The sequence below is a fragment of the Astatotilapia calliptera genome, chromosome 3 (genome assembly GCF_900246225.1).
Source record: "Astatotilapia calliptera chromosome 3, fAstCal1.2, whole genome shotgun sequence".
In the NCBI taxonomy this organism is placed as follows: Eukaryota; Metazoa; Chordata; class Actinopteri; order Cichliformes; family Cichlidae; genus Astatotilapia; species Astatotilapia calliptera.
Genome location: NC_039304.1, coordinates 33,265,191 through 33,286,824, shown reverse-complemented (window position 1 = coordinate 33,286,824; position 21,634 = coordinate 33,265,191). Strand labels below are relative to the sequence as shown.

At 41.2% G+C, this 21,634-nt stretch overlaps 1 protein-coding gene across 3 annotated transcripts in view; it reads left to right on the top strand.

The window, feature by feature from the left end:
- The first annotated feature begins 10,295 nt into the window (after positions 1-10,295).
- atp2a1l (ATPase sarcoplasmic/endoplasmic reticulum Ca2+ transporting 1, like) overlaps positions 10,296-21,634 on the top strand; it is a 32,634-nt gene continuing 21,295 nt past the window's right edge. The window contains exons 1-23 of one of the 3 annotated variants that reach the window (XM_026162962.1): positions 10,296-10,585; positions 11,525-11,542; positions 11,864-11,946; positions 13,089-13,193; positions 14,032-14,170; positions 15,013-15,093; positions 15,182-15,267; positions 15,366-15,663; positions 15,751-15,917; positions 16,012-16,100; positions 16,196-16,298; positions 16,393-16,524; positions 16,658-16,774; positions 17,402-17,620; positions 17,709-17,820; positions 17,980-18,203; positions 18,321-18,541; positions 18,634-18,836; positions 18,926-19,011; positions 19,094-19,227; positions 19,338-19,455; positions 19,566-19,683; positions 19,963-20,008. In XM_026162962.1, coding sequence (XP_026018747.1) covers positions 10,468-10,585; positions 11,525-11,542; positions 11,864-11,946; positions 13,089-13,193; positions 14,032-14,170; positions 15,013-15,093; positions 15,182-15,267; positions 15,366-15,663; positions 15,751-15,917; positions 16,012-16,100; positions 16,196-16,298; positions 16,393-16,524; positions 16,658-16,774; positions 17,402-17,620; positions 17,709-17,820; positions 17,980-18,203; positions 18,321-18,541; positions 18,634-18,836; positions 18,926-19,011; positions 19,094-19,227; positions 19,338-19,455; positions 19,566-19,683; positions 19,963-19,967 — 2,976 coding nt within the window. In that variant the 5' untranslated portion in view covers positions 10,296-10,467 and the 3' untranslated portion in view covers positions 19,968-20,008. The remainder of the gene's footprint in view (positions 10,586-11,524; positions 11,543-11,863; positions 11,947-13,088; positions 13,194-14,031; positions 14,171-15,012; positions 15,094-15,181; positions 15,268-15,365; positions 15,664-15,750; positions 15,918-16,011; positions 16,101-16,195; positions 16,299-16,392; positions 16,525-16,657; positions 16,775-17,401; positions 17,621-17,708; positions 17,821-17,979; positions 18,204-18,320; positions 18,542-18,633; positions 18,837-18,925; positions 19,012-19,093; positions 19,228-19,337; positions 19,456-19,565; positions 19,684-19,962; positions 20,009-21,634) is intronic. The other 2 variants (XM_026162961.1, XM_026162963.1) reach the window with 2 other exon arrangements.

The following is a 21,634-nucleotide window of genomic DNA, read 5'->3' as shown; positions in this document are numbered from 1 at the left end:
CCAGGTACAGTCACTTATTTCTTGTTTAGAGTTTTGCTTATAATCTTAATGTCCATATTTATGAGCACAGCATTAAAGTCACCTCCTATTATGTGTTCTGAGCCAGGTAGGTTATTAAGTATAGAGAAGAATTTATGTGAAATTCACTATTGTCAGGGGGGAATAAGTATTGACATTACAAAACATCCATCTGTGTCTGCGATTGTACTGTTGTGAGTGACTGTAATTGTATTATGAACGAGGACAGCAGTTCTTGTTTTCCTGGAGTTATAGTTGACAAAGATACATGGGAAACCCGAGGTGACTTCAGTGTTGTGATTTTCACACCAGTTAAATGGGTTTCTTGTCATAAACATGTCTGCTTGAAGTCTGCTGAGGTAGTCCATTATTTGAATGCTTTTTGCCTGATTTCCCATACCACAAATATTATATTCCAGCTGAGTAGTTTAAGTGATACCATTACTTAAAGGGAAGTGAGTATGTAGCATAGATATGTTTGTGTGAGAGGCACTATTACATTATTTAAAGTTAGTTGCGTATACTTAAAAGTATCTATATCTTCATATCTATATGAACATCTTTTAGGGTAGAAATTTCAGCATTTTTAAACATAAGTAAACATAGTGAAGCAGTAAACCCTCCTTAATCACTTCTTTGCCAAATCAAAGAGCTCCCAGACCAAATGTAATCTGCATGTGGATTACTATTAACGTATCACCGTTGTGCGCATGCTCTACTCTGTGACGGTCATCTCGTCCATCCTTACAAATACTTCCAATTTAGTTAATTTAGAGGGTTTGTGTCGCTTTTTCCCCAACTTGTTTTTAACTGTAAATAATTTTAATGTGTAAATAAATGTTAACTGTTGTAAAGAAGTTACTCACAGCTTTTTCTATTAAGTAATCAATCAGGTGAGCGAGGTAAGTACTAGCTAGTGGGCTGGTTTCAGTTATTGTGCAAAGGTACTGTTTATAAGATTAGGGAAACCTGCAGTCAGCTGAAGAAGTCACATGGATGAGTGACGAAACGTTTCTCCCACTGGAAACACGTCCAGATGAACAGAATCAACTTTTTGGGGTAAGTACTAACTAATCTGTACTACCTAGCTTAAAGTTAATACAATTTGTTTTGCTTTGATGAACTCAGCAGCAGACAGTCAGCATAATTTTACCACAGAAAATAGAAATACCGTTAAAGAAAAAAACACAAATAAGACAAAATAAGCTAAATGCAGATTAAATTACACGTCAGTGTCTCTTTGTCAGATGCTGTGTTACTGTGTAATCTCTTATGTTGCTATTCTGAGATCAACTACTGTCAATATTCACTTTAATTTTAACATTTCCTAGAGCAACCCCCCCCCCCCCCCCCCCCCAAAAAAAAAACCTAGAAAAAAAGGGGGGAAAGTATATCATCTCTGTTTATCAATGCCATTTTCTCTTGTGTTGGCAAGTAATATTTAATAAAATCAATTTCTTGAAGTGCTTTAGTTTAAAAAAAAAAACCCCATACACCACTATTCCTGTCTGGCCACTAATCTGCCATCTGGATGGAAAACCCACACCGCTCCTAACACCTCAGAAAACTGTTTTACTGCACAGTTTTCTAGTGCTTGATGTGTGATTTTGTTTTAGGGATATCTGGCCAAGAGAAGCCAAGTGGACTACATGAAATTACCAGGCTTTAAACTGATATTCACTCAGTGGTCGTAGTACGGGATTATCTTAAAGTATCTAAGTCTGAATAGTAGAGAGCTCTTTTTTAAAATCCTGTGATAATTTTACAAAAGCTGCAGGTGTTTTAACATTAACAGGCTAAACTCTAGTTTCTTTTTGAAAATCTTGGTAGCGCCTTTGTTGTCTGAAGTGAGGGCAGAAACTGACAAAAACTGTATTATTCACTGAAAATTATTGAAGATCAGACACCTTTTTTGTCCTATTTCTTGTAATTACTGTTGAAGTTACAGTGACTAAACACTGCCCGATTAAACAATGAGCATTAAACATTGTACATTATGTACAAGAAAACTGTGAGTTTCCAGGATTTGTGCATTAATCTCTCATAGAATTAAAGATAAACACAGTCTCACCAAACTAATAAGGCTGCACAGTTGTCTGCCCGTATCTTTACTGAATATGCTCAATAATCACTCACAGTGCTATTTACTTCTCCAAAAACTATTAAGGAGATGAGATTAGAGGCGTGGGTCATAAAGGTCACTCTTTATGTAAATAAAGGTGTACAAAGTCTCGTGGTCTTCTAGTATTGCATGAGAGGTTGTTTGTCTGTATCACAAATGTTTTTACACGAGCTTACAACTAATCATGACAGAGGTGTGTAAAGCTAGAAGATACTGCAGAAATGTTTTAAACACCCATGTGACAAAAGTAAAATTGTATTTGTATGATACCTTTTTAAAATAAATATCACAAAGTGCTTCACTACAAAATTACAGAACCTAAAAAGAAGACTAAAAAGATTTGTTTTATGTCTACAAAATCAGCAATTATCTCTCTGGGAGAAGGCATCATGTAAAAATGATACGAGGCAGATACCAGCGTGTAATCCTGAACCGAAATAACAAAACACCTGCAGCAAAAGGCCACTTGGATGTGGCGAAACAAATATGGGAAAATGTTCGGTGAATAAATGACACAAAAGTTCGACTTCCTGGTAAAGATCTGTGATTACCGGGGGAAAAAAATGATAACCTCGTGCTTTGGTGCCGGTTTGCTACCTCAGGACGAGATGTTTTCTCTCACTGAGGGAGCAGTGAATTCAAGCTTCTATCAAGAAATTCACTTACAAATCTTAACCCAGTTTGAATTAGTCTTAAAAGTGTTAAATTTAGCTTGTCACGTAGTCACAATGCAGAAATATTAAGTTAGGTTGCAAAAATGTATCTATCCATTTTTTTACATCTATATAAGCTGTGATAGACAGAAAAAAGCTAGTTATTCCATCTCTGTTCGAATCCTCTCCCATCAGTCAAGAATAGAATGTACCATTAGACAAAAATCAAAAGGCTTCAAACGTCACTCTCCTAGGTCAAAATCCTCTGCTTAGACATTGCATTCTACATTGATTCTTAACCGTCTTTATCCTATTCACCTAATCTTCTTTAAAAGGACCTGTGAAAGTCTCCTGCCACTTGGATTCTTTGTTTAAGGCCTGAAAAGATCCCAGGGGAGCTTTAGGAGTCTAGGTTTTTCTCGAATCGCTTGACTTTCAATATTCTGACAGGTTAGTATGAATTTGTTTGTTCAACTGTGCTGAAAACATTATGCCCAGCTTTAATCCCAGAGAATTAGTGATAACTTTAAGAAATAGTAAAAAAAAAATATTGCCCAGCTTCCTAAAACAAATTCATGCAGTAGTTGTATAACTGTAGCTTATAGTTCTGCATTAGTTTATAATTGCATGGTAATATTTTTTATTTATATTGGGAAAGTAACTTATTACAACAAAAAACAAAGTCATACACAAAGGATAGTAGTATAGTGGCCCAATATTCCCACTTTTGCTTTCAAAAATAATGCGGTGTCATGTTCTGGTGCACAAATTGCTGCTATAACTCATTTTCCTGTGCATTTGTGTGGACATATCAGCTGTTACCCACAGGGAGGCAGTGTTAAGTTCCTCTGAGAGCAGACACAGCCACCCAGACACACAAAGACATATTACTGAGTGGTTAAAAAAATGCTTTACATTTCAACAAAGGGAAGTTTAGCAGCTCATTCCTGGTTTAGTTCAGTGCTCCTCATAGAAGGAAGCTGTGGTGGTTTGCAGTTTCTGTAGTAGGGGTATTGTGTTCTAAATGTGGTAACCATTAAATCATTTTTAATAACAGTAATATGTACCCTGTGTCTCAGGACAGAGGCTGTGTTAAACCGTATCTCCGTTGTCAGACCTCATTCTATATTTATCAAAAAAGGATCTTGTTTCTTACTTGGGCATTTCTCAGGATCTTTTTGCATTCATTCGTCTTCCTGTCATCAGCACCCTTCCTCAAGACGCTCTGTCCATTTTGCCTTCTTCGTACGTCGCAAGTGAGCTTAGGGGCAAAGGGCAAGTGTGAGGGGGTTCGGTCTGGACTTGAAAGAAAGAACCTTTTTAGTTTCAATTGACATCCTGTTATTTTGTTACATACTTAATCTTTTTCGTAACAGAAACAGAACAATTCAGTGAATTATTTCCAAACATTGCTTAAGAATTTAGACTATAAAAGGAATACATTTATATATTTTTTGTATTGAAAGAGAGTTGAACATTTTAAGATTGAGACTAAAGGATGTGCATATGGCTGAAATATATATCTTAAGTTTATCAAGTTCTCCGCCTGTAGAAAGTCTTCAGGACAATCGTCCGTACATTTATAGCAGGTTGATGGAGATTTAAGGTCACCCCTAATCGTCCTAATCTGTCAGTAGCTGTGTGGTCTCAGGTTCTAACTACTTTGCTTGTGTAGGATTATGTTTCCGAGTTCTCTGTTGGTCAATGAGCCCTGAGAACAGAATGTGACCTTGTTCCTGATGCGTGTTGGTTAAAATAAATAAATAAATAAATAAAAAAGCTAAAAAATACTCGTACATTATAGGTAAGGACTCTTTTTCTTTTTGGCTACAGTAGTCAACTCAAAAATAGTGTCTTGGTGAGATAAGAGTCCCCTCCTCAAAATAGACGAGATGTTGAAGGTGTTATGGATTTTAAGAGTTCATCTTTCAGATGATATCAAATACTGTACATACTCATTCATGCAGCTATGCTGGCCTGGAATACTAACCTGTTTAATTTATGGGTCCTACTATAAAACTCCAGAAGGATTTTGTTTACGAGACAGCAGTAAAACTCTGTTTAAACTGTTATGAAAATGAAAAGGAACTGCCATTTATAAAAGTATGCCTGTATAACTTACAAATTATGCTTCCTTAAATTGATAGTGGTCTTCACTTACATTGAAAAAGTGCCACTGTTTTAAACCCCCAAAATAATATTTTTTAAAGGGGACGTTACCGTTTTTTTCCCCTCTTAGTTGTTGTTATAATGTGCTTAACAACACAAAAATCTGTGAATAAAATTTTTTACTGAATTCACGTTTGTTTAACCCAAATTTAAGTCGGGAATTATACAAGGATTGCAGTTAACATGACATGCTTTACTATTTTCTTCTTCTTCATTTTTATTGGTAAAACAGTAAATCTGAAAATTGATGAATAACGACATTAATTATATTTTAGCAATAAAAATGTTATTTTGATTAATGAGTCGGCATATATGCAAGTGAGCCAGAAGCTCAGTGCTCATTACGAGGACAGAGAGAGAGAGAGGGGACATATGCATAGTATGAACATCTCAAGCGCAAAGCTCTGGCTGGTAGAACAGAAGCCCCGCCCACCTGCAGCTTAAACTTGTTTGCCTGGGGCAGCCAATCAGAAGCAATCTGGCTAAAAGGAAAGGAAGCTGAAGCAGCTTCTTTCAGACAGTGGTCCAATTGAAACGCTGCACCGAGATTGAGTACAAGTTACATATGATTACTTTGAATTGTGAATCAGTAATAGTAGTTGTAGAAGTGCAGATCTGCAGCTCAGTTTTTTTTGAGTCACCACTAAAAACAGAATGAAGAGCTTGAAAAAGTATTGAAAGCTGTACGGTGGATTTTGGCTTGTATAAAATTAACATTAACTTATTTTCTCCTCTATTGTATCAAGTTAAGAGGAAATGAAGTATTCTCCTATTAAACCAGTGTAGTTTAAAGCTTTGCATTCATGCTGTATATGATCTAACACAGAAAAGCGCGACAAGATTCTTACCCGAGGATAAACAGTGGATCGCACTTAAACCCATTCCATATCATTATCAAGTTAAATCTGCAAAACTAATGGGGTCATGTGCTGGGTACTCCTAAATGTCCCAGTAAAATTGGGCCATTTGGCTTCTAAAAATGCATCACCAGCCATGTACGTGACTCCAGTAAAATGAAAGCCACTTTTGATCAACAGGCTCACTTTCCTGTTAGCTCCCCTGTGGCTTATATAGTACAGCCTTAAGTGTGTGGAATGGTGCGAACAACCGGGAACTCTTTGGCCCAGTTTACCTCATAGATACTGATCACACTGCAGAGTCGAAGTGTGTCCCCACACTCCCATTTTTCATGTTTTTCTCCTGCCAAAAATTTGATTAACAAGCCCAAATCGAAGATCCGGTGTTCTGAAATGAAAAAGCAGCAAAGCTGTAGTGGTGCCATGCTCAGCAGCACAGTGTCACCTGCTCTATTTATATCCCAAGAGGAATTCCGGATTCAGAGACTCAGCTGCCACTTCTATTATTACTATTAGCTAATGCTGTAACAAGTATCCACCTAACACCCACGCTGTAGCTCTTTTATCAAGAGTCTTATTGCTCAGCACTAATTATGTCCATGCTGTCAATACCACACATGCCCCGTACTATTACATTTTAAGTTGTCCAAAGAACTTCAGGGTACACTATAGTAAGTTATATAAAAAAAAATCTCATTGATATTACCCTGCCTTTCCAGTCAGTCATTAAAGGATTGTTATGACGTCTGTGAAAATGTTTGGTTCACTTTGTTATGTCTCCCAGATGCATGATATTTATCAGCATACAGTGTGCACTCCACAGAATGTCGTGTTAATGGCAGTAACCTTCTTTAGGAAGCATGTCGGTGTCTCCTGGCTCCATATCTTTAGGTGACAAACATCACCTTGTCCCTTTCCCTTTGCTTGTGGCGTGCAAGTCAGCAGAGACAGACCTAGTTGCATAAGATGGCCAGCTGCACCACCCCGGTGCTTAACACTACAGATCTGGGAACATGTATAGAGTTCACAAGTGGAGGAGGTCAGAGGCGGGGGCTTGATGGTTTAAGCCTAGCACATGGTGATCCCTCAGCCTGGCACATGGGCGTGGCGTGCGAGCGCCACAGTGGGAGTCTGAGGTGATGGGTGTCCTAGCTGTAGTAGTCCCTGCACACGCAGTCGTGGACAGAGGCGGAAGATGGAAGGGAGCAAAGGAGAAACCTTATCCTTCTGGGATATTGAGTTAAATGTCACTGCTCTGCCTGAGGGAGACACTGACAGGCCGACCCCTATCGCAACCCCGAAATCTCAGAGGTCACGATGAGAATATGACAGCTGAGGCTCAGTGAAGGACTTGCTGAAGCGGATATAAGACGCTGGCAGATCCGAGCAAATACAATGTCTTTGAATATGTCCAGAAGCAAAACAAAATGTAATATGACATGAAAATAATCCCTCTGTTAGTTAGTTTAACTTCATTGGTAAGACTTTCCATCTTCTCATAGGATTTTTCTACATGTCTAAACATAAGTTCTCATATTTATCATCACACTTTAGAAAATAAATATTATTATCATTTTAATTATGTGCACTCTGGGCAGCATATAAGAAGTCCACGTGGCAGGTGGCCACCAGAAGCTGATGGGAAACATGGATTCCAATTTCACAGGTTGTCTGTGAAGCAGCAACAGAAGCTAATGTTGTCCAATAAAAGGGGTTAATGCTGAAGACAGTACATATGACCTTGTGATTATGTCATACACAAACAGGAAGTTTTACTGACATTTAATTATAAAATCTATATAACTGTATTATATTTATATAAAGGGATTTATATATAATCCCAGCTCCAGAAACTTGGGACACTGTGTGATCTGGAAATAAAAATAGAATCCAATAATTTGCAGATATCTTAAACGCACATTTAATTCACAGTAGAACATAGAAAACGTATGAAACTTTAAACTGAGACGGTTTATTATTGTCTCCTAAAAGTCGGGACGGGGGCAGCAAACTTACTGGAAAAGTTCACCAATATGCAAAACACTGTCTAAAAATGGTGGAATAATTTCAGAATAATGTTCATCAAAGTAAAATAGCCTTGAATGCTTGAATATTTTACCATCTACTGAACATAATATCACTGTGGAAGAAATGTCTGTGTGCAACAAAGATGGCAGAAGATGAAATTTGGATGCCCGTGATTTCCAGGCCTTTCCAGCTTATAATCAGCACTCAGTTCAAAACCTCTGATGGTATGAGGTGCATTGGTGTCTATGGAACGTGCAGCTAGCACATCTGGAAAGTCTATAACTGGTATCAGAGCAACATATGCTCCCATCTTATTTCGGGGAATGCCTTATGTATTTCAACAAGTCGATGATGAAAGACAGAAGACCCAGGACTGTTGAGCAGCTAAATTCCATTATCACAGCGTTCCCCAACCTTTTTTGCACCACGGACCAATTTATGTCTGAAAATATTGTCACGGACTGGCCTTTAAGGTGTCGTGGATAAATACAACAAAATAAAACCAGTACCAGTACCAAAAAAAGGAAGATTTCTTCAAAACACACAGCAAAACACCCAGAAAACCGAGTTAACGATAAAAACCCTGAAAACCATAAATTTCACACCCTAGCCTCAACTCTCACAGCCCGCTACCAAACGGCTTACGGACGGGTACCGCGGTTGGTTGCACTATCATCAAGAATGAGACAACACTTCTCTCCCAAAAGTCCAGCAACTTCTCTCCTCAGCTCCCAGATGTTTGCAGACTGTTGTTAAAGTGGCTGGGACGCTACGCAGTGCTAAACATGGCTGTGTCCCAACTTTTTTGAGATGTGTTGAGCTAATATTTTTCATGAAATAATACATCGTCTCAGTTTAAACATTTGAAATCTTTTCTATGTTTTAGTGCGAATGAAATGTGGGTTTATAAGATTTGCAAATGATTGGATTCTGTTTTATTTAAATGTAAATCAGCGAGGATGTTTTGTGTGTTTTGTAACTGAGGTAGCAAAATGCACGCACAAATACAGGAGTCAATTTGTGTCTTTGCATAGCGATAAAGAAATCATATGCAGAACTCATGAACATCTTTTAAAATATCAAACAAAACAAAAATCTTTTGGTTATTTTTGTTTACTCTAAAGCAGTTCTGCAGTAGCTGTTAAACATGTTGAGCAATGATTACTGCTGCTCGCACTCCAGCACCTGTCATTTTATTGATTATGAATAGCAGCACAGATTCCTGTCCACAGAGGACTCCACACCGCCCCGCAGTGTCTTTACTGCTGTTATAACAAACAGTAAATCAATAGATCCGTGCTCAGCATCGTAACACTCAGATTTATGGAAAAGGTTTTCATTATATAAAGACGTAGTGACGTGCTGTTTTCAGAGGCAGGCAAACAAATAATGAAAGAAATATATACACATCCTCATTTAACCTGCAGATTTATGGCTTAAAAATGTATGAGCTGATCTCCCACAACCATGAGGTGGGAAAAAGGAACATATTAGCTGTAATAAACTTGATGCTCTGCTTCCACCACAAGAGGCCATTGTGACTCACTGAATAACAGTTGTGGTGGGATCATCAGCCACACATCTACTTAAGCTGTGCCGTATCAACCTGCTGCCAACCATTGCTCATAAAAAAAGAGAAAATAAAACTCGATCCTCCTGTATCTGCAGCCGGGGCTTCTCCTCTGTGGTGGGATAGTATGACACACTGGCCGTCCTCTTGGCATTCAGCGCCCATTCCTCTACTACACGCTCACTTTCTTCATTCCACTATCGTTCCCATGTCTTACTCAACCAGGTCGATCATCAGGCTTGGTGTCTGTGTTATTTCACATGCTTGTGCACATGTTGGTGGCAGCAGATGATGCAGCTCTGGTGTACGGAGCTCACCCGGTGGAACTGTGAAGCGTAAATGCGCCAACTTGTCGGACTTTTATTCTGTTGGTAGAAATGCAAGCTAATTTTTGTACTAAATTATTTGTCTACCATCTCCCTTCTTCAATGTCTCAGCCTGTGTGTCTCTGGCTCGTCCACCTTCCTCAGCAAAAACCAGTTGAGCCGTCACTCAATGTGCACCCCCCCCCCCCCCCCCGCACCCCTCTGGATGATCTGCTGTCTCGCTCTCTCACCTTCTCCCTTCGTCTTATTCCACTGACCATGCATGTTCCAAAAACAGATCTCATTTTCATCCATGGTACAAATCGCCTCCACCCTCACCCCCACTCCCCCGCAAGCCCCTGCACCGTCTCTCTCTCTCTCTTGCACTGCCTCCTTTCCAGATCCAAGCCTTTTCCCGAGTTTCTGTCCAAGTCCACCATCTCACCTCCCCGTTGCTCCACCCCGAGCTCCACCCTCACACCCCTTACCATGAGCACACACGCTGGAATTTGGAGGCGTGTAATAACTGGGTCCCGACCAATCACCGGCCTTGTAGTCATATAAATCCCTGAACATACATGCACTTATTCGCTCTTTCTGTCAGTCCAGCACTCCTGAATTGGAGGGTGCCACACGTCTAGGTGAGGGTGGTGGAACAAGGGTGAAAACAGCAGAGAACAACAAAGAAGTCAAAGAGCGGGGCTAGACACGGTTAGTCGGCCAATCCCTTGTCTATCCAGAGAAGATGGAGAACGCACACGCGAAGACCTCGGTAGAATGCCTGGCCTACTTCTCGGTGAACGAGAACACTGGTCTCACTCCTGACCAGTTCAAGAAGAACCTGGACAAATATGGCTTCAATGGTGAGAGTTCGGGCATCGGGGATGGGTGGGAAGCCTACTGAAGGAAGAAAACCCCACGTAGTAACTGTCAATGAAACATCTCAGTGTTTGCATTCAGAATATTCCACAAAGCATCACAGCTTTTGCTAAGATAAGTTCTGGAAGTCTTCCTTAGTCAACACCAGTGGAGTTTCTTGCCTTGCTTGTAGTTAGCAGGGCTGGGTTAAAGCTTTTTTAGAGTGCAGTCGCAGCAGCTGATAAAAATGCAGAGACATTGAGAAGCAGAGACTTTGAGAGCTTTGAAGAGCTATTTAAAGATAGCCAGAGAAGATGACTGGAGAGCGAGAGAGACAGGTGACGGCTCAGGAAGCTTCCTGGGTGATATATGGTGTGGGCAATAGCAAGAGGTGTGGATAATTTTAGGCCGGATCAAATGGGGAGGTCCTCAGACGGCTTACGACTAAGTGATCGGGAATATGATTGCTAATCAATAACTACAAGGAAGGCAAATTCCATGGCAAGAGTTGCTTAATAATGTATTACAGTTATTTTAGCAGTCATGTTCCTGCACTCACTGTGACGTTGCTTTACAACACTTAGTAAGCAGTCATTACATTTTTATTAATTGAATTTTTGTGAAAACAGTCGAGCTTTCACAGAGGTTTTGCAGGCTTTGACTGGAAATCAAAGTAGGCTGGGTCCTCCTGAAATAATTAAGCAACACAATGTGTTTTTAATTAAGCCACTGAGTTGTAGAGCTTAAGTTATTAAGTGTGAAGCACACAGAGGATTTTGAAAAGGTGGATGTTTTTATAAACTAGAGGGCGCATTTATTGTATAATTCCATCATAGTGTTATGCTGATAATGTTTAATAACGATCGTGAGACACTTTAACTGACTGTCTTTTCGCCCCGCTCTCCTTCTGTCTCCACCTCCTTCACTTTGGTGTGCAACTCCAGAGCTGCCCGCTGAGGAGGGTAAGTGTTCCTTCAACACATTTACTGCATGTTTAAATGTGAACAAGAGCTTCCAGACACCTGATATCACCCAGAGAGAATGACTGGCGTGACTTCACTGAAGTCACGCTCATCCTCAAAAGGTCTTCAGTCAAAACAAGCAGGCAGCATTTTGATTGTGTAATTTAATCACCATAAGATAATTGCATCACACTTGCCACTGAAGATTGTTGGTCAATCACAAATCCAAACCATAGTGTGCAAACTTGTACCACACAAATACACTCTAATGCATGCTTAATGAGGTGATTATTATCCACTGATTGTGTCCTTGTCCTGCAGGTAAGAGCATCTGGGAGCTGGTCGTTGAGCAGTTTGAGGACTTGCTTGTCAGGATCCTGCTTCTGGCCGCTTGCATCTCCTTTGTAAGTAAACAAGCTATTCCTGTCATTTACATTTTAAGCTTAAGTGACAGGAGGAGTATTTGTAGTAGACATAATAGCAGCAGCAACAAATGAAGCAAGGCACTGACACTTGTGGACAGGTTCCAAGTTTAATAGCACTACTAACAAGAATACACTCTTCAGGTTTAAGATAACATCCAGCTAATCATTTCACATGTTTAGATGTAATCTCCGGCCCCTCACACATTCTTAAGAGTCAACTTAAAAGGTGATTGCATTTAGTTTAGTCCATCACACAAACCAGTCCACTAAAGCAAGCATGCTGCAGTTACTTGCACTACTTTATGACCACTTTGTCAAGACAGCTTCCCATCCCCTCCGCCCCTCTATGTATTTTTGAGGACGACAACTTGAGAAGAGGGAGACCAATTGCGAAGTCTACTAGGAGGTGTATTAATTGCTATGGCCAGTTTCACCCTTTCGGGCAGCTGTCACGATGGCCTTAGAAGGCGAATATTGAGGAGCCAGTGAGAGATGGGGGGCTCGAGGAAGTATAGGGGGGCAGAGGGGTAAGGGTTTATTTTAAGAAAGCCCCAAGCTGAGGAGAGAAACTGAATCCTTCGGGAAAGGTCAGGCCTGAAGAAGGAACGAAGGGCCTCCTTAGAAAGACACTTTTAAGTCAGAAGGAGTGAAGAGCTATTAGGACACTGAGATTAATCTGAAATCATTTTTACACAGCTATTATCAAAATAAAAGCATTAGTACAGGAAAAGAAAAGACCAAAATATGACTAAATGTAAATGATGAAAAGGTCTAAAAAATGTCTGTGTAGGTATATGTTTAAAATTATTGTGCTTTTCTTTCTTTTTTTTAAAATTGTTTACATGTTTTTTTTTAATCATGTAACTGATATAGATAAAAACACTGAATTCATACAAATATAAAAAGTCCCATAAGTACCTACCCCCCCTTCATGGCAATCTCTACAACCGCTAACACATTTGTACAAGCTTATATACTTGTTAGAGGTTTTTAGTTCAGCTTACAAGAAAAATTAATGAAAAGCATTTTGTTGTTAAGAGATATCGGCCCGCTGGTTCTCAGGAGCAGGATAGCCCATTGTCACTGTTGTCTCCACCGCACTAACCATGCTCTCACCACAGGTGCTGGCCTGGTTCGAGGAAGGTGAGGAGACCGTTACTGCCTTCGTGGAGCCCTTCGTCATCCTTCTTATCCTCATCGCTAACGCTGTTGTTGGCGTGTGGCAGGTCAGTAATGAGGCCCAGGTCGTTGAGCAATAAGCTGTATCCATTACACTGATGACCGAAAGTACACAGGTTCCAGTTACTGCCCGAGTTGGTTTCTCAATTCGCATTTTCAAGCTCTTAAATCTGAAATGTACATCAGCGCTCACTCGATCTTATGTGCAAGTATGAAAACATTTATATAATATTATTACTGTATGACTTTTTAAAATATTTAACACGTTATATCTGGCGTTGTTTGGACTTCAGACATTTAGTCATGCTCTTCTTCATACATGCCAATAAGTGTGTGGCACTGCTGTCAGGCATCACTCAGAGAGGGAACATTGCTGTCATCATGTTCATGCCAAGTGTTGAAATCAGCTGCTTCCCTTCCCTTCTGTTTTCCGCATCTAAAGAACTGACATTAGCAACCCGCTAATCAAAGATCATCCCAGATTACATTTCCCTAAATGAGTTTATTTTCTTGCACTACTTTCCATACTGATTTAAAAAAAAAAAATCTCTAAAAAGAAAACCCACCATAAAAATTCTACTGAAACCTAATATGGACCAGACCACATCAGATAACAGATGTGACCTACTCATGTGACATCAGTAACGGGTGTAATTGCTGTGGGTAATGACTCAAAGCCTCTTAGAGGACATGCCCAGTGCCAGACCAAGGACAAAATTAGTATAGTTTACATTCAAACGAGGATGAACAGGCATGTGGACATCCGTGTGGTGTCTCTGTATCCTCTGATACAAAGATTATACTTTTATTTGTCTGCAGTTTTTAAGCAGATCCCGTTTTCTTCTTTCAACTCTTAATGAGAGTTTGTGTCTGTGTTTGCCGCAGGAGCGTAATGCTGAAAGTGCCATCGAGGCTCTCAAGGAGTACGAGCCCGAGATGGGCAAAGTTTACCGCTCTGACAGAAAGAGTGTGCAGAGGATCAAGGCCAGGGAAATCGTCCCTGGAGACATTGTGGAAGTGTCTGGTAAGAGATGTCGAGCTTCCACATGGGGAGTCTGTGTTAATTATTTTTTTAAATGGTCTGTCGGGGGGCTCTGTATATATTTTCAACCGGGGAATACTCACAACCTGTTGTATCAAATACTCTTCGATGTCTAATTACAGTGAAGCTGTGAAGATGCTTTCACTGAGTTCCTTGCATTTCTATTCAGGGAGTGAAAGGCAGACACAAGTTTAGGATAGATGTGCCCGAGGAAGGCTGATGTCAGAGCCTTGTGTCTTTTTAAGGCGGCGTGAATGAGGCACGACAGAGTAACACCGCAGCGAAAACATGCTGACTGTAGGAAAACAAAATTATGAGTATAAATACCCCCACGAGCACCTGCCGCACCGCCTCTTCCCTCGCTGCCGTTGACACTCCTGTTAATTTGTCAGTGCACACCTGTTGCCACTCTAGCTGGTGGCCCTGCCCCCCTCACCATGTGTGCTTCACTCTGATTGGTCAGAGCATGTGTCATTTAGAGCTCTGCACTATTATGAAATCCGTGGATTAAGTATAGAAATTTAGCAAGTTGTCTGAGCATTTGGTGCCTATTTTAGGAGCTATTCATAGTATTAGCGGTGGTAGTATTATATTTCACTTTGATTGAATTCAGTTTTAATAAATGAGTGACATGAATTGAACTATTTGGCACTATTGCAGTCATTTGGATGTTATGGAGGTGCCAACATAATTAAGTAGGAAACGTTTTTCACACACAGTCCCCATGGTTGTTTTTAACTTCTTTCTAATGTCAGTAAGAAAGTTATTTATGTGTTCTCTAACAGTTCACTAAATGTTAATGATAACTTCTCTTCTTTGCACAGTTGGTGACAAAGTCCCCGCTGACATCAGGATTGTTTCTATTAAGTCCACCACCCTGCGTGTTGACCAGTCCATCCTTACTGGTAAGCTTTTAAGAAAATCAGCCACTACATCCTTTTCTGTCCTTTCTCCGTTGGCAGTTTTGAGTTAATTCTCTGATTTCACTCTCAGGCGAGTCTGTCAGTGTGATCAAGCACACTGACCCTGTTCCTGACCTCAGAGCTGTCAACCAGGACAAGAAGAACATGCTTTTCTCTGTCAGTATATCCTGTTACTATGATAATTATTTCTCTCACCTGTCCTTTCATTTCCTTAGCCTTACCAGGTTTCTCTTCCCCGTTTTTTTTCTCTGTAGGGTACCAACATTGCTGCCGGCAAGGCCGTTGGTGTGGCTGTCGCCACTGGAGTCTCCACTGAGATTGGCAAGATCCGTGACCAGATGGCTGCCACCGAGCAGGAGAAGACTCCTCTGCAGGCCAAGCTGGACGAGTTTGGCGAGCAGCTGTCCAAGGTCATCTCCCTGATCTGCGTTGCTGTCTGGGCCATCAACATCGGCCACTTCAATGACCCCGTCCACGGAGGCTCATGGATCCGTGGTGCTGTCTACTACTTCAAGATCGCTGTTGCTCTGGCTGTCGCTGCCATCCCTGAGGGTGAGGACAGGAAACACAGTGAAAGAACAACATGTTTCCACTCCGCTGCTTGTTTGTCACACTCAGTTTTTCACTAATGTCCCTCAGGTCTGCCCGCTGTCATTACCACCTGTCTGGCCCTTGGTACTCGCCGTATGGCCAAGAAGAATGCCATTGTCAGAAGCCTGCCCTCTGTGGAGACCCTGGGCTGCACCTCCGTCATTTGCTCCGACAAAACTGGCACCCTCACCACCAACCAGATGTGTGTGACCAAGGTGGGTTTTTAACCAATGAAGAAAAGTGTACTTTAGACAGCTTTCATGAACTCTCCTTCATGTGCAAAAACTGTCTTTGTTTCCTCCCCTGCAGATGTTTATTGTCAAGACTGTTGATGGGGACCACGTTGACCTCGATGCCTTTGATATCTCTGGCTCCAAGTATACCCCAGAGGGCGAGGTGTAAGTTGGCTTTTATTGCCATGTATCGTTGTTCGGTGTAGCCAATCAAATTCAGACAATCCAACTCTAATTTGTTTGCAATTTCCTCCTATCAGTACCCAGGGTGGTGCCAAGGTCAACTGCAGCTCACATGACGGTCTTGTTGAGCTGGCTACCATCTGCGCCCTGTGCAACGACTCCTCTCTGGACTACAACGAGGTAAAATCGGAAAGCCACACTTTTTATTTGCCACAATTCGACTTTACTACCTGCAGAGAAAGAAATTCTCTCCTTCATTTCTTGTTTTCTGTAGTCCAAGAAGATCTATGAGAAGGTCGGTGAGGCTACTGAGACCGCCCTGTGCTGCCTGGTTGAGAAGATGAACGTGTTCAACTCAAACGTGAAGAACCTGTCCAGAATTGAGAGAGCCAACGCATGCTGCTCAGTAAGTCAGCTCGTTTCATTTGTGGAGCAATGAAGGCGATTTACGTTTGCTGATGAAAACCATTGTAGTGAGCTGAAGTTACGCTTGAGAGTTTTTATTGCTTTATAGTAAAAACATATATATCGATCAATAGGTGATCAAGCAGCTCATGAAGAAGAACTTCACTCTGGAGTTCTCCCGTGACAGGAAGTCCATGTCTGTTTACTGCACTCCTGGTAAAGGTGATGGTGGTCCCAAGATGTTTGTTAAGGTCAGTTCACTCTTACCTGTTGTCATAGTGTTTGGGATAAAAGATGGACTAGGGTTCTGAAAACTGCAATCTTTCTAATGGCCAGCAGGGGGTGACTCATCTGATCCAGCTGTGTAAAGGTCTATGAGAAAGCACATCATCCATCACCATTAATCGCTTTTCTCATGACGTTATGGTCTCAAACCTTTAGTTTCTGATTTTATTGTATGCAACATAGCAATCATCTAATTATCTTATGAGCATTCAGTGTCCCCGGGTTTGTTAGTAGATTCACTCCCTGCTTGTGATGTCTGTTTTTACAACAAAGCTAAGCTGGCCTGTCAACACGCAACATACAACTAAAGATGATAAACGTAATAAAATTCTGGATTTAAAGTCACTCATATCTTTCATAAGTCATTTTTGTTCTACTACAAGTTGCACTGTTAAAATTATTTAGTTGAAATGTAGTAGCTTAAAGCTGACATCTTCAGCTTTTTGGTGTAGAAGTTCCTAAAAAATTAATTCTGTTGGTATTTGCATTTTTCCTTTAAAAAAAAAATTGTAGCAGATGGAATAAATATTAAAGAACAGGCCGAAATTGTTTGTCTCTGTGCCGCCTTTACAATCTTCCTGCTTCATGCCTAGGGTGCTCCTGAGGGTGTGATTGACAGGTGCGCCTATGTGCGTGTCGGCACCACCCGTGTGCCTCTGACCAACGCCATCAAGGAGAAGATTCTGGCTGTCATCAGGGACTGGGGTACTGGCCGTGACACCCTGCGTTGCCTGGCCCTGGCCACTCGTGACACCCCACTGAAGCTGGAGGAGATGAACCTTGAGGACTCCACCAAGTTTGCCGATTATGAGGTTAGACATCCTGACTGAACTGAAACCTGGAGATACAGCCATGACAACATGTAAAAACTTGGATTGATTTGTTTCCTTCTCCCCTAAGATGGACCTGACCTTCGTTGGCTGTGTGGGTATGCTGGATCCCCCTCGTAAGGAGGTCACTGGCTCAATTGAGCTGTGCAGAGATGCTGGAATCCGTGTCATTATGATCACTGGTTAGTGTCATGGAGAGCTTTTTTATTATACCATTCTTATCATCAGAAAATCTGATCTTTCTGTTCTGCTAATACACAATCATACAAAGTTGTTTTTATTCTCCGGAAACTGTCCTTTTTACAAGGTTTCCACTCATTTTCTCCTTCTCCATGTGTCAGGTGACAACAAGGGAACTGCTATCGCTATCTGCCGTCGCATTGGCATCTTCGGCGAGGACGAGGATGTCGCCGGCAGGGCCTACACCGGACGTGAGTTTGATGATCTGCCTCTCCACGAGCAGTCCGAGGCTGTGCGCAGGGCTTGCTGCTTTGCCCGTGTGGAGCCGTCCCACAAGTCCAAGATCGTTGAGTTCCTCCAGGGTTATGATGACATCACTGCCATGGTAAGAGCCCAGCAGTGCAGGATGCAAACTAAACCTGTTACCGACACAGAGGTTGTGTTAAAGTGTTGTCTGGTGGTTTGGTTTGTCTAATGCATACTTCATCTCCTCCAACCGCAGACTGGTGATGGTGTGAACGATGCCCCTGCCCTGAAGAAGGCCGAGATCGGCATCGCCATGGGCTCTGGCACTGCCGTTGCCAAGTCTGCCTCTGAGATGGTCCTGGCTGACGACAACTTCTCTTCCATTGTGGCTGCTGTTGAGGAGGGCAGAGCTATCTACAACAACATGAAGCAGTTCATCCGCTACCTCATCTCCTCCAACGTTGGTGAGGTCGTCTGGTGAGTGACCTGTTTGACACACACTCTGTACAGCTACACATCTTTCTTTTTGTCTCTGGCTTAACTTCAGCTGTCCCATTACCCTCCCTCAGTATCTTCCTTACCGCTGCTCTGGGTCTGCCCGAAGCTCTGATCCCCGTCCAGCTGCTCTGGGTCAACTTGGTGACTGATGGTCTGCCCGCCACTGCTCTGGGCTTCAACCCACCTGATCTGGACATCATGGGCAAACCCCCACGCTCCCCCAAGGAGCCTCTGATCTCTGGCTGGCTGTTCTTCAGATACATGGCCATTGGTGGTAAGTGGAACTGTGTGAGTTTGGATGGATTTTGATTGAAAGTAGGTACAACAGTTGTCTACACTGACACGATCCACCTACACTAACAGGATATGTCGGTGCTGCCACTGTTGCTGGCGCTGCCTGGTGGTTCATCTATGACCCCACTGGCCCCGGGGTCACCTACTATCAGCTGGTGAGTGTTTTTCTCTGTTTCCTGTTGCTTTCCACTAAACACAGATGTAGAAATTTACTGATTTTACTTCCTATCCGTGCAGTCACACTTCATGCAGTGCCACGATGAGAACGAGGACTTTGAAGGCCTGGAATGTGAAATCTTTGAGGCTGCTCCTCCCATGACCATGGCCCTGTCTGTACTGGTCACCATTGAGATGTGCAATGCTCTTAACAGGTACTTCTTTGAATGTGATAGAGGAGGATGTAGCTTGTAAAAAAAAAAAGGTTTCTTCATGCAACAGATATATTCTGCTCTCACATCTCTTCTTCTTCTTCCTCTTCAAGCTTGTCTGAGAATCAGTCTCTGGTGCGCATGCCCCCATGGAGCAACTTCTGGCTGCTCTCTGCCATGACCCTGTCCATGTCCCTGCACTTCATGATCATCTATGTTGATCCTCTCCCTGTGAGTCAGAAGTTCAGTTTGAAAATCTTTTTTGTTTTAGAAGCTCTAGTTTATGTGGATTTCCTCCGTGGGGTTCAGCTTCATCTGACTTCCATTCTTTTCCTCTCAAGATGATCTTCAAGTTGACCCATCTGTCAGTGGAGCAGTGGCTGGTGGTCCTGAAACTTTCCTTCCCCGTCATTGCCATTGATGAGGTGCTGAAGTTCTTCGCCCGCAACTACGTTGAAGGTAAGCAGCACTTTTATAAATCCACAAGAACAAAAATAAACAGAGATCTGTCCCAGTTCCTAAGATAACAGATAATAGTTTTACTTAATCATTCATGCATTACTACCATCATCTTTTCAGACTATTTATTAATATTTTAACTTATTAAAATTAACCTAGCCTTTATCTAATTTCATTTTAATTCAATCAGGTTTGATTCTGTGTTTTTAATCTGCCTGTTTTCACTTCTCTCCATTCATCATTAACTCACGTAACCCGTTTGTTTTTGTCCATTTCCAGCTTAAATTCAGCCAACCCATCACCATTAACCTGTAACTAAACCAAGGTATTCCAAGGCTCACACTGCAGTGTGTAGCGCTGTGTAGAGACTGTTTGTCTGTTTGTGTATTTGTTGCTATTTCAATGTGTTCAAGCTGTTATCACTGTGACCTCCGGGGTCTCCTCACTACTCATTCATTGAAAATCAAATTGAAAAACATTGGGTATCATGACTTCTGTATGGGGAGACCCTCGAGTGTGTTGATCTGAGGTTTCTGTTTATTGGTTTTTGTTTTTTTCTTCGTGAGATCACCGTGAGCAGGTGAGTAGATCACTTTGTATCTCACCAAGGTTACCTTTTATAATCATTATATAAACATTAAACAAATGTTTTTTCTTAGCACTTTATGATATAGCTGTAAGCAGATAAAAGGTCTGTGTGAGTATTAATTGTTCCCTTTGTCAACAGATTTTACTCTTAATCTCTTTTACTGTTAGCATTATGTGTAGTTTTTTCCTCTAGAGCTGCAATAAACTCCAAAATAATTTATTACATGTTTATATGAAGCTTATAAATAATAACAGTGACTTTTTCATAAAGTAAGCCCCACATTTAAAATGCTCTCCCTTGTAAATAAAGGCTTAAATTGTCTTAAACTTCTTAAACTAGCTTATATTTCTGAAAGAAAGTCATACTGTGAAACTGTTCTTTGTTCTCCTTATGAAGACAAATCGGGGATGTAGCTTTTTTTATGTTTAAACCCTCAAACTCTGGAACCTACCTTCAAATATGAAGTCTAACAATAATTTCAAGCAGTTCTTAAAATGCACCTTTTTAATGAGACATTTAGCTAATGTTTCCACTAAATAATAGATCGCTATACAGCCTACGAGTGAGCTCAGCCACATTTAGTGGTCTGGTAAATAAAGAGCATGTGCATTTTGTCTTTGTCAGTATCATGTTGGCCTCCTACTTCTGTCGTGTCAAAGTTTGTTTGTTTTCATATTTCTGTTTATATTCAACAGGATTTTGTGCAGAATTTAATTTTATGTATTGCTTACGGATAAAGTGCTTAAGAAATTTAAGAAAACACAACTATTTTACAAATCTGTAAAGTTTTTACATTTCTTTGGGGGGTTTAACCAAGTTCATGTTCTAATTTGAGCCAACACACCAGACCTGACTGAGAAGTCAAAAGCTAAGTGAGGGTAACTGTGGTTCAGGGGATTGGGAAGCGCTTCTGTAACCGGAAGATCGCCAGTTCGATCCCTGGGCTCTCTGTTCTGGTTGTTGTGTCCTTGGGCAAGACACTTTACCCTACCGGTGTTGGCCAGAGGGGCCGATGGCGCGATATGGCAGCCTCGCTTCTGTCAGCCTGTCCCAGGGCAGCTGTGGCTACAACCGTAGCTGCCTCCACCAGTGTGTGAATGTGAGAGTGAATGAATAGTGGCATTGTAAAGCGCTTTGGGTGCCTTGAAAAGCGTTATATAAATCCAATCCATTATTATTAAACACTGAAGCTAATTTTCTGTTCAGCAATGTAAAAAAATAACTGTACTGGCAAAAAAGTAAGTAAAGTCCTCAGTAAGTAACTGGCATTTGAAGTAATAATGTGCTTTATTATTTTGTAAAACAGTAAATTTATAAATACAGGAATGACAATATTTCTTTTTTAGCATCAAAAATATCATT